Below are 13071 nucleotides of genomic sequence, written 5' to 3' on the forward strand. Positions count from 1 at the left end.
CCCAAGTGAGCGCAACGGGCCGATACTATGCCGATCCAAAGCCAGAAGGCTCTTCCGGGTCTCCCATGCGGATGCAGGGTCCCAAGGTTTTGGGCTGTCCTCGACTGCTCTCCCAGGCCACAGGCAGGGAGCTGGATGGGAAGTGGGGCTGCTGGGATAGAACCGGTGCCCATATGGGATCCTGGGCGTGCAAGGCGAGGACCTTAACCACTGCGCCACTGCGCTGGGCCCTCTCCACTGTATTCTTAATTTATGATACATCACCTTTCATTTGATTCATTTCCAGTGTGACGTGTTCCTTAAATTTCTTGAACTCCTGTATTACGTGCTTCTTGTTGTTGATAAGAAGCTTTATAACAAGCGTTTTTAATTCTGTAACCCCCATTTTTTCAATGTATTCCTCAGTTAACTTTGAAGCTGGCAAAGGCTTTTGCTCCTTTGTGGGGTAGTCTTCAGTAATATTCATTGTGCCTTTGTCTTTGCTTTTGCTCTTGGTCATTGTACTTCTGGTTATCAGATTCTTCTCCTTGGGGCAGGCTTCTAAGCTCTGTCATCCACAGGTCTACAAATTGATTTTACTTCTTATGGTTGGTATGCGGCTTTTTGTAGTTACTGTGCCACTCTCCAGCAAGTTCCAGTTCTGGATTCTTACGTTAGACTTCCACCATGGTCTCCATAGCCCCAGCTCCTGGCTCACCAGTCTCCACCTTCTGGGATACTGTGCTGTGGCTGCACAACCTTTCCCCCCTTTCCCCTAATTCCAGTTCTAGCAGTTCCCAGGATTAGGGAGACACCAGGTGTCCTATATAACTAGATTGTTGGTGGTGCTGCTTTTTAAAAAAAGATTTATTTATTTTTATTACAAAGTCAGATATACAGAGAAGAGGAGAGACAGTGAGAATGATCTTCTGTCCAATGATTCACTCCCCAAGTGAGCGCAACAGCCGATGCTACGCCAATCCGAAGCCAGGAACTCCTTCCAGGTCTCCCACGCAGATGCAGGGTCCCAAGGCTTTGGGCCGTCCTTGACTGCTTTCCCGGGCCACAAGCATGGAGCTGGATGGGAAGTGGAGCTACCGGGATTAGAACTGGCGCCCATATGGGATCCTGGTGCTTTCAAGGTGAGGACTTGATCCGCTAGGCCACGCCGCCGGACCCGGTGGTGCTGATTTTGCCAGAACCTGTTGGCTGTTAGGTCTCAGGGCCACACAGACCTATTTTGACCCACACGATACCAAAGTTGGTATTATTTTCCCTGTGGGACCAGTGCAATGCACTGAGCTCAGTGAGTTCACTCCCAGCTCAGCGCATGTGCAGCTCACTGTTGTCCTGGCAGTCTCTTTTTTTAATTTACTTATTTTTATTGGAAAGGCAGATACAGAGAGGAGGAGAGACAGAGAAGATCTTCCATCTGATGATTCATTCCCTAAGCAGCTACGAATGCTGAAGCTGAGCCAATCTGAAGCCGAGCCAATCTGAAGCCAGGAGCTCACAGCTTCTTCCAGGTTTCCCAACACTTTGGGTCATCCTTGAAGGCTTTCCTAGGCCGTAAGCAGGGAGCTGGGTGGGAAGCAGGGCTGCTTGGATTAGAACTGGCAACCATATGGGACCATGGTGCTTTTAAAGCAAGGACTTTAGCTGCTAGGCTATCGTGCTGGGCCTTCCCTGCGGTCTCAAAGTTTTTCAACACAGTACAAAATAGCGCCTGATATTCTACTACTAGAGTTCTTGATCTGCTTGCTGGCCCTCGAGTCTGAGAGTTACTGGGACCTGTGCTGGGTGGAACCTGTAGGATGCCTCGTTGTTGCAGTTCACTGAACCAGCAATGAGTTCATTTCTAGCTCACTGCATCACAATCCTGTCCCCTAGCCTTTGCCTCCCTTTACAAAATGGTGCCTGATTCAGCTTGAGGGGACAGACTGGACTGTGAAATCCACCCTGTTCCCACACCCTGTCTGGGACCTGCTGCTCTGTCTCTGCTCCTGGTCAAATCAAACAGACCAACAGGACAGGGCAGTTGTTTGGGTTCATTTCCAGAGCTCCTGGCCAATGTCCCTTCCCTCCTTGTTGCTGATGGAGTTCAGATTGCCTCTCGCTGAGTGCCACTGAGGTATCTGTCACTGCAACACCACACCACTGAGTCCGCTGCATTCCTGTGTCTGTTGGTCTCCAGGTGTCCCTCTGCTATCATTCGGTCCTCTCCTGTTTCCTGGAATGTGTCATCTGTGCTTCACACTGGCTAATGTTTTTCTGTCTGTTTAAATGTGTCCTCCCCCTGTTCCACCATCTTGATTCTCTCTGTTGTTTTGTTTTCATTTGAAGATGGTCCAATTATTTGGATCCCTACCACCCATGAATGAGATCCAGATGGAGTTTCAGTCTCCTTTCTTTGGGCTTGCCCAGCCACAGCCATTGTGTCCTACTGGCAAGTGAACCTGAAGTTGGGAGTCTGTCTTGTTCCCACTCTCTCTAACTATACCTATATAATAAAAAGTCTCCCCCCACCCCTTATTTTTGGCAATCATTACATGGTAAATTAGGTCACAAGGGTCAGGGGCTACAGGAGTAAGACTATTATTTCCATATTCTCTCTCTCTTTTTTTTCTGTATATGCTATGGGGTAAAGGAGGAGATAAATGGAGAAGCCTCACCCAGCCTCCCACCCATTCCAGATCCCTGTTATGGGGCATTCTCCGAGGGTCTTGCTCAAGTGGTTATGATAATTCAACAGTTGTGAATTACTGCCAATTTCACCATTCTAAGCACGATGAAGTCTCCACAGAATCCATTGATTGACATATTACATCTTAGAATCTCTGTTTGTCCAGTTTTTCACTACCAACATATGGCTGGGGTAGTTGATTGATTTGTTCTGTCCTCTGTTGTGGTGCCAGGTATCCTCTGCAGGTTCTGATAGACCACCATACCCTCCATGTGCACCTGGATATGCTCTCCACTACTCCATCTGAGCTTCTGAGGAGGCTCAGCTCTCGTATTTGCACTCCATGGCAGACCATGGACCCTGCACTTCTCTTCATGGTTAGGGTTCTGAGTGCGGCAGTTTGATTGGGAAGATCCTAAAAGAAACTTTGTCTGAGGTGATCCCAGACCAGACTCTGTGTGTACTTGCAAGTACAGGGCCCGGCACAGTCCATCGCCCCAATCAGCTGGTGGTTGCAATTGCTAGGTCGGTTCTGTTTCCAGTGCTGTCTTTCACTGAAACCAATGGATGTTGCAGTCCAGCCTGATTCTGCCTAGCACACACTTGGCCCTCACATAAACCAGTGGGAGCTGCAGCATAGTCGGAGCAATCCACAATAACCCCCACCAGCCTGCCCCCTACCCTAGTTCCAGTGCTTGCCAGTATGTGTAGCAGACTAGTCCTGTCTGTCCCACATCCCATTCAGCTCTTATACATAGCAATGGGCATTGAAGCCTAGTTCAACTCAACCAGCTCAACTATTCAGCTCATGCACATGCTGGTGGGTGCCCATCTGTCCAGCCACCCCTACCCCAGTCCTAGTTTTCACGCTCTCCAGAGGGAATGGTAACCCAAGAGGGTCACCATACTATTTCCCTGCTAGGCCACTCCCACTCCTGGATCATGCATTTTCTCGATAGTTCTATAGTTTAACTTGAAAAAAAGTCTTAAGAAGAAGAAAAAAAAAAAACTTCTCAAGAGGAAAACTAAAGTATCATAATGAAAATACAGATTGCAGCTAACAACAAATCAGACATTACAGAAGAAGACATCAGTAATAAATTTGGAGGAAAAACAATAAAAATATCCAAAATAAAACCCAATGAGGTAAAAAAGGGATTAGAAATAATGAAAATAACAGCTGTGAGGGCTGGAGTTCTATCAAGAAACCTAATCAATGGGCAATGACTTTATTTCTTTTTAAGTTTTAAATATTTTTATTGGAAAGGCATTTACAGAGAGGAGGAGAGACAGAGAGGAAGATCTTTTATTTGCTGGTTCACTCCCCATGGGGATGCAATGGCCAGAGCTGACCCAAACTGCAGCCAGGGAGACCTCTTCCAAGTCTCCCACGCAGTTGCAGGGTCTCAAGGTTTTCGGCTTTCCTTGAGCTTTCCCAGACCACAAGCAGGGAGCTAGATGGGAAGCGGAGCAGCCGGGGCTTGCACTAGTGCCCAGGTAGGATTCCAGCACTTGCAGGGTAAGGGTTTAGCCATTGAACCATAGTGTCGGGCCCCCAAAACGACATTTTATATAATAATAATAATAATGAAGGTTTATTTGTTTTCCTTGAACAAATTACGGAGAGAGAGACAGAGAGACAAAGAGAGTCTTCTGGTTCTCTCACCAAATGACTCTAACAACCAGACCGCACTATTCTGAAGTCAGGAGCCAGGAGCTTCTTCCAAGTCTCCCACTTGGGTGCTGGGGGTCCAAGGCTTTAGGAAATCCTTCTCTGCTTTTTTAGGTCATTAGCAGGGAGTTGGATCAGAAGTGGAGCAACAGGGACTTGAACTGGTGCTCTTATGGGATGCTGACACTCAGGTGGAGATTTACCGGCCACCATATCAACCCCAGGAAAATGACATTTTACATTGAGACATAAAGATGACAGCATATTTCTCACAGAAAGCATTGCAATCAGTAAAATTATAGCATACACACACAAACACACAACACTGTCAACCTGAAATTTAAAACTAAATTTGGTAAGTTATCTTTCAAACATGAACATCAGAGGCATTTTCAGATTCCAGTGGCCACAAGAATTCATCACCAGGAGAGCTACACAGTATGAAATGTTCAAGGATATCATTCATGCTGAGTGAAATACTAGCTGGAATTTTGGATCTATCAAAGCACCAAGAAGTATTGAAATGCTAGCCACAAGGGTGTAAATGAAAGACTAATTTTCCAATTATTTAAGTACCTTTAAATTAAAAGATATTACCAAGGTTGTGGAATTTAGAACACAGAAAAGGATAAAATACGTGACAACGACATATAGGATGGCAGAAGAAAAAGAAGTTTATTGTGATCAGGTGGTCATAGTGCTACTAAAATCACCTGAAGTAAAACTGCACCAAGTTAGATAGGTGCCATAAAGCTACCAACAAAAATAGCAAAATAAAGAGTTGCAGATAGTAAACCAATAATAATCATAAAATCGAATCATAAAAATTACTCATAAAAAAACGCATTGACAGCGAGGAGTGGCACATATTCTCTGAGGACACAGCAGAAAAGAAGTTGAGACATTTGTCCCACCCACCTTCCTCCACACCTCAACCTTTAATCAGAGATCCACATGTGCACACATCCCTCTCAATTATGTACACAATTAAAATTAAAATTAAAAAATTAAAAATAGGGTCTGGTGGGATAGCCTAGTGGCTAAATCCTCGCCTTGAAACTGCTGGGATTCCATATGGGCACCGGTTTGTGTCCTGGCCATTCCACTTCCCATCCAGCTCCCTGCTTGTGGCCTGGGAAGGAAGTGGAGGATGGCCCAAAGCCTTGGGACCCTGCACCCATCATTTAAGACCGGGAGGAAGACTCCTGACTTTGGATCTGCTCAGCTCCAGCCATTGAGGCTGCTGTGAGAGGGAACCAGTGGATCTTTTTGTCTGTCCTTCTCTCTGTAGAGAAGTCTTTCCAATAAAAATAAAATAAGTCTTAAATTTTATTATTATTATTATTATTTATTTTTATTATTCTTATTAATTTTATTATTATTATTTTTTTATTGGAAAGGCAGATATACAGAGAGGTGAGACAGAGAGGAAGATCTTCTGTCCGATGTTTCACTCCCCAAGTGAGCACAACAGCCGATGCTATGCCGATCCAAAGCCAGGAGCCTCTTCCGGGTCTCGCACGCGGGTGCAGGGTCCCAAAGCTTTGGGCCGTCCTCGACTGCTTTCCCGGGCCACAGGCAGGGAGCTGGAAGGGAAGTGGGGCTGCCGGGATTAGAACCGGCGCCCATATGGGATCCCGGGCGTGCAAGGCGAGGACCTTAACCACTTGCGCCACCGTGCCGGGCCCAGTCTTAAAAATTTTTTAAATAAAAATAAATGTTAAAAAAAATAAGTGGACTCTTGCTTGGGTGATTGAAGGTAAACTACCATCATGTAACTATCCAGATGAGGAAGTTCAGAGGCAACAAATGATCATCGCTGTTCTGCACCCTGGGAAGTGACCATCCCCAACACAGATGCAGGAGACACCAGCCAAAATGTAGAAGATCACTGCTCCCAATGTCATCCTTTTTGTTTTTTAAGATTTATTTTTTATCGCAAAGGCAGACTTACAGAGAGGAGAGACCAAGATCTTTAATATCCTATTTCAATTAGAGATGGTTTTATGTTTATATGCATATACATCTATTTATTTACTTATTAGATTTATTAATTTTTATTGGAAAGTCAGATATACAGAGAGCAGGAGAGACAGAGAGGAAGATCCTCCAACTGCTGGTTTACTCCCCAAGTGGCTGCAACAGCTGATCCGAAGCCAGGAGCCAGGAACCTCCTCCAGGTCTCCCAGGCAGGTGCAGGGTTCCAAGGCTTTGGGCCGTCCTTGACTGCTTTCCCAGGCCACAAGCAGGGAGCTCGATGGGAAGATGGGCCACCATGATTAGAATCAGTGTCCAAATGGGATCCTGGCACGTTCCTTTTTTTTTTTTTTTTAGATTTTATATATTTATTTTATTACAAAGTCAGATATACAGAGAGGAGGAGAGATAGAGAAGAAGATCTTCTGTCGGATGATCGGATGATTCACTCCCCAAAATGAGCACAACGGTTGGTGCTGTGCCGATCCAGAGCCAATCTGGAGCCAGGAACCAGGAATCTCCTCCAGGTCTCCCACACGGGTACAGGATTCCAAAACTTTAGGCCATCCTGGACTGCTTTCCCAGGCCACAAGCAGGGAGCTGGATGGGAAGTAAGGCTGCTGGGATTAGAACCGGCGCCCATATGGGATCCTGGTGCTTTCAAGGGGAGGACTTTAGCCACTAGGCCATGGCACTGGGCCCTGGAAGAGGTTCCTGGCTCCTGGATTCAGATCGGCTCAACTGTGGTTGTTATGGCCACTTGGAGAGTAAACCAGCAGATGGAAGATCTTTCTTTCTGTCTCTCCTCTGTGTAAGTTCGATTTTCCAATAAAAATAAATCTTTATAAAAAGATTTGTAAAAAGGAATTTACCCCTACTTAAAGACATAATTTCTTACATGTAATAAGCATGTACAAAAGTATTATAAAATTTTCCTTAATCTTGCAATGGTAGTTGAAGAATATTAAAATCTCCCCACAATACATGCAAAAATTTTTATTGTATTGTTTATTAAAACGATGAGAGAAAGATTACTTGAGTATAAAATTGAGAGCTGAATTAATATGCTGCCGATATTTTCAAAGAACCAGCATTTTTTGTCCCTTCCATTTTTATTCTATTTCAACTAAAACTATTGGCCATTTAGTAAAGAAGAAGAAAAGGAGGAGGAAGAGGAGGATGAAAGAGGGAAGCATGCAGTCTACTTGTGCACATACACCGGTGACTTTATGTACAACAAGGAATGGTGAAAGGGAAAAATTGAAGTACAGAAAATTCTACAGCAGTCAGGATGTGAGGGAACCCAATCACGGTTTTCTAATTGCAAATGCATTGTTCATCTGCAAGCAGAGAGCTCTGAAAGCAGTGTCAGGGTCTCTTTGTAGTAGATACCCCCTGTCTGCTGCTTGAACACATCAAGTGTAGCTTCACTCTCCACATCCAGCCATGAGGGTGTGTCTATTTCATTGATTAAGTAGCTCACTGACCAACCCTGTCACCTCAGTATGCATTTGTTGATTTGCTAAGGAGTGCGTGCCTCTTGATCTTCAATGGCATCTTCAGAACCATCTTACATATTCTTGGGATGATTGTTTTCAGCCATGGCTCCTCCCTTGGGCTTTGCTTTGGCCAGTGCGAGAGGGAGTCGCCTCAACTGCCACTCCAAAAGAGAGGCAGAATGTCTGCACGCAAGCATCATTCGTTGCAGGAGAAGCCAAGGTCACTCCAACCACAAGCACCAGGAAGGTCCTCAGCTCCAATAAGGGCACGAGTGCACAGTGGGTAATTGCATATAAAGGAAATACAGATACTACTGATCTGAGTGTTCGGTTTAGGGTTAGGTAGAGGCAATCCTTTGGGGCTAATGATCAGGCGATTGACAGGGGTCTGGGTAAACCCATTCCTCTCAAATCCCAGTTTCCCAGTCACCTGATTCCTCAGGGGTAGAGACCCTTAGAGATGCCAGTAACTGTGCAAACACTATAATGGGTCTACCTGGAGCCAATTACTGTCACTTCCTCACCTGCCTAGCATTTTGTCAACAAACAGTATCTCCCCCAGTTGTGAGCTGATAGGCTGCTCATGGGATAAAGATGGCTCTGGGGTGTGTCTTGCCAGCACAACATGAGTTTTGAGGCACTCATAGGGAGCAAGGCTGCCTCACTTCTCTCACCAGCGTGAGAGGTTCAAGTCAGTGGTTAAAGGCTCTGGTCCCCCAACCCAGTCAATGGCAGCGATGGGCCTGGCTGTGTCTTTTTTGGTCTTCTGTTGAAGTGTTCTGGCCATCAGAGCAATAGTTCTGCCACCAACCCATATGCTTTGCTGGGACTAAATGGTTTGCTTCCGAACACCTTCCTTTGAAAGAGGAAATTCTCTGACTGTGATCAAGTAGTCCCTGGGTTTCTGGAAACTCTAAACTACCGCTCTTCTTCTGGAAGGAAGACAATGTCCAGGACAACCACTCTACCCACAGGCAGACTACCTAGGACACTGAGAATTCTAGAAAGTTAGGAAAGGATACTCACATGGGAGTCAGAAAAAAGATCTGTATGCGCCTGCAAGTACATCACGGCTCAGTGTTTCTCTAGCTTTGGGCCAGCACCTGTGGTTCTTCTGAAACAATCTTGAACCAAAGTTGGACCAAATTTCCTGCAGCTGGAACCTGAAATCTGCATCTATCACAAGTTTCTAAAAGCTGCTGTTCAAGGACACTCCTGGTTACTGCCTCTGGCAGCTTATTCTGAATACTTATTCAGAGGAGGGTGAGGAACCCAGTGTAAGTGCACCCCTTGCCTGCTCCCTCTTCTTCAGGCCCAAGGCATGTGCTCTCACTCCTTTTTTTTTTTTTTTAAGATTTATTTATTTATTTAATTGGCAAGGCAAATAAGATATGCAGAGGGAAGGATAAAGACAGAAAGATCTTCTATTGGTTCACTCCCCAAATGGCCACAATGGCCAGAGCTGAGCTGATACAAATCCAGAAGCCAGGAGCTTCTTCTGGGTCTCCCACATGAGTATGGGGTGCCAAGGCTTAGGGGCCCCCTCTGCTGCTTTCCTAGGCTATAAGCAGGGAGCTGGAAGGGAAGTGGAGTAGCTGGGACAAAAACTGGCATCCATGAGGGATCCTGGTGCTTGCAAAGTGAGGATTTAGCCATTGAGCCATCGCGCCAGGCCCTGCTGTCACTCCTAAAACCACTCCACTCCCTAACTTCTTCTCCCATAAAAGAAGACAATCTTTACACTTTCTTCCTATGTATTGACAGGAGCAAACTGCACCCAATAGAAACAGTGGTTTCCCCGATATTTTTGAAAAAACTGTTACCAGTTTCTACCTTCCATCTCCAACTCTATTCTGAAAAATACTGACTTCAGTGCATACCATAGAAGAGAAAGAGTAGGAAGGGGAGGAGAGAGAGAATAATAAATCTGGAGGCCCTGGCCCACTATCCACTCTATTATCCACCATCCTACCTGATCTCTGTCACCCTTACCCACCCCGGAGTAAGCTCTCTGCCTTTTCTGCACCATCCCAAGCATTGGACACAATCCTACATTTCTCTGTCTTTGTACACTTCTCTAATCGGAGCCATCTGACCATCCCCCAAACTGAACAGACTAGTGAGGAAAGATATGAAACTGCGTCAGAGACATTCTGCTCTACTCTCACCAACCACAACAATCATCCCTCCTCATTCTTGGAACGCCTGCGACTATTTCCATCCTTGAAGCTCTGCAGCCCTTTCTTGGAGATGTGTAATCTCTCCTTGAGGCTGAGCTGGCCTTTTTACACCAATGAGGCCTACACTAATTATGACTCCAAAGCAGGTTGTTCACATTCAACGATATCAAGGTATACCATGAATCAAAAGTGTTGGGTCAAGGGTAGCTGAATGTTGTATCTGAGGGACATGAAATCAATCTAACACTGTACGCCATGAGCTCTAAAAGCTCTGTGTTAAATTTTGCCCTCATATTTTAAGTGCCTTAGTTTTATTAGGGCATATCACCTCTCCGGGTATTACTAAAAGCTTTTGTCTTGTCACTAGTCACAGCATTTTGTCAACAGACGGTGCCTCCTTTTGCTATGTGATGGCTAAATTTAGTTAGCTTTATGTCCAGACTCTTCTGCTCTGTAGCCTGATGGTTCTGGGCATTCTGCCAATGGGATTCATTTGAAGCGTTGCTAAACACAGTTCTTTCCTCTCCTGAATCTTTGCATCATCTTCTACTGGAGGAGGTGACTCTATTTTGTCCTTTGCAGGGCTACTCACGCATGATTCCTGGCTTCAACGCCTCCCCACTTGAGAATCCTCACCGAAGAGCACAGCGTGTTTAACCAGCTCCAGCATGGAGAGATGAATTTTAGAGCAGGGATGGATGGTGGAGGTGCCAACAGGGCAGAGGAGAGCACGGTGGTTAGTGATGCATGCACAAGCTTGTTCCCTTTCTGGACAGAAAAGGTGGTTTTACAGGGCTTTAGTTTTGGGGATGGCTGATCCTTCCATGCTGATCCCCCCAGCACCCTCTCTCCGTACTTTGTTAATTTTGTTCATTGAAAATGCCAGCGCCTCCCCATATGATGGATAATGATTTCCTATCCCCCTTGCTAATTTCTCCAAGTGCAAGGTCTCAGTTTGCTCTTTCCAACATCCCCATCTCTCCACAACCTCAGCTCTTGTCATCTCCAAGGCAGTAGCTGGCAGGCGCTCCCGGGGCCAGTTTAAAGCTTAGCCAGGTAATCACCTTCAGTGCTCTGAAGTCCTGTTCAGTCCACCTGGCTTGGCACATGTCACTGTGGTAAGTTGTCTGCTAGAGTCTGTTCATCTTGTTTGTCATGTATGCTTACATATCACATCTACCTCTCCAGTGAGAATCATCATAACTAGCATTCCCACCACTTTTTCAATGAGCCAGAACATTTCATGTGCTTTACACAGACTTTCACTAGATGCTAACATTCATATTTTTAGGTTGGTGTTATGATTTCTGTCTTACAGATACAAAAACTGCAACGCAGAGGGGTTGAGTAACATTCTCAAGGTTGCCCAGCAAGTTACGGGTGAACACCTATCTTTGAATCTTGGCAGTCTGTGTTCTGTAAATATGGGGCACACTGTACACAGGACTCGGGCTTTCTGAGGCCAGGCATTCTTGAAATCCAGCTAGGAAGTACTCAAAGCCAAGCATATTTAAAACAGTGGCATGTGAAGGTTTCAGTACTCCAAATATTTGATGATTCCTGAGAGACCAAACTGTCTATCTTTCTTTTACATCTTCCATTGTGGCTCAAGAACACATACAAATCGACCAACCATCCAAGTAGAGAAGACACTCTTGCTGACCGTGTTCCATCGACAAAGTCCAGCTTGTTTGGTAAGGCTAACTTTCAGAAGGCTGTCTTGTTAGAGAACCAGAATGAATGAACTGCCCAGAGCTCAGCCTCATTTCTAGTGTTGCCCTCTCTTCACATACCAGAACATTGGAAAAGCATGGGAGAGGCAAACCAGAGCGGAAGCAGTGAGTTTGAGCTCCTGGGTCTCACCAGCGACCCCTGGCTGCAGAGACTCCTCTTTGTAGTGTTCCTAGGCATGTACACGCTCACCCTGCTGGGGAACCTGGTCCTGCTCCTCCTGATCCAAGTGAGTGCCGCTCTGCGCATGCCCATGTACTCCCTCCTCAAGAGCCTCTCCTTCTTGGATTTCTGCTACTCTTCAACCATTGTCCCCCAGACCCTGGTGAACTTCTTGGCCAAGCGGAAGGTGGTTTCGTATCTTGGCTGCATGGCTCAGATGTTCTTCTATGCGGGATTTGCCACCAGTGAGTGCTATCTTATTGCTGCCATGGCCTATGACCGCTTTGCTGCTGTTTGTAACCCACTCCTTTACCCCACGGTCATGTCGCCCAGGGTCTGTACCTCTCTGATCGTGGGTTCCTTCACTGCGGGATTTCTCAACTCTCTGATTCACACCAGCTGCATCTTTAGTCTGGAGTTCTGTGGTGCTCATGTGGTCACTCACTTCTTCTGTGACGGACCCCCTATCTTGTCCCTGTCTTGTGTGGACACCTCGCTGTGTGAGATCCTGCTCTTCATTTTTGCCGGTTTCAACCTTTTGAGCTGCACCCTCACCATCTTGATCTCCTACTTCTTAATCCTCATCACTGTCCTGAGAATGAACTCAGCCCAGGGTAGGTCCAAGGCGTTTTCCACCTGTGCCTCCCACCTCACTGCGGTCTGCCTCTTCTTTGGAACTACACTGTTTATGTACCTGCGTCCTAAGTCCAGCTACTCCCTGACCCAAGACCGCACTGTTGCTGTAATCTACACAGTGGTGATCCCCATGCTGAACCCCTTAATCTACTCTTTGAGGAACAAGGATGTGAAGGATGCTTTAAGAAAAATTTGGAACAGGAAAACAACAGGTTTACCTTCTTAACTCATTGCCACATATGTTCAGAAATCCTAGGGGATTTTACCTTGTGTGTGCAGCCTGGGTATCTTCCCCTGGTCACCTGGGAACAAAACAGGCGTTCCCTCCGGTCTGCAGGTGCTTCTGCAGCCACAGGAGGACTGAGAAGTGAGAAGGAAACGTGTGCTTGCTGCATGATTGGACTGTACCCAACATTAAGCTATGCCTTTGTTCAGATGCTTCATTAATACTCCCAAGTTTGTGAATATGTGATGTTATTATTAGAAACTGACATTTCTACTCTTGATAATAAAGTTGTCTTCCTAACAAACTTGAAGACCTTGGCTGCTCAA

The 13071-nt window shown here is 45.9% G+C and overlaps 1 protein-coding gene across 1 annotated transcript; it reads left to right on the forward strand.

Moving 5' to 3' along the window:
- The first annotated feature begins 11543 nt into the window (after positions 1 to 11543).
- LOC121148342 (olfactory receptor 5AU1) lies at positions 11544 to 12745 on the forward strand. Its single transcript, XM_040968401.1, is given in 2 exon segments — positions 11544 to 11742; positions 11745 to 12745. Coding segments are annotated over 2 exon segments (1200 nt in total).
- The last annotated feature ends 326 nt before the right edge of the window (positions 12746 to 13071 follow it).

The sequence above is a fragment of the Ochotona curzoniae genome, unplaced genomic scaffold, assembly GCF_017591425.1.
Source record: "Ochotona curzoniae isolate NIBS_2020 unplaced genomic scaffold, NIBS_Ocur_1.0 scaffold_4701, whole genome shotgun sequence".
Taxonomy (NCBI): domain Eukaryota; kingdom Metazoa; phylum Chordata; class Mammalia; order Lagomorpha; family Ochotonidae; genus Ochotona; species Ochotona curzoniae.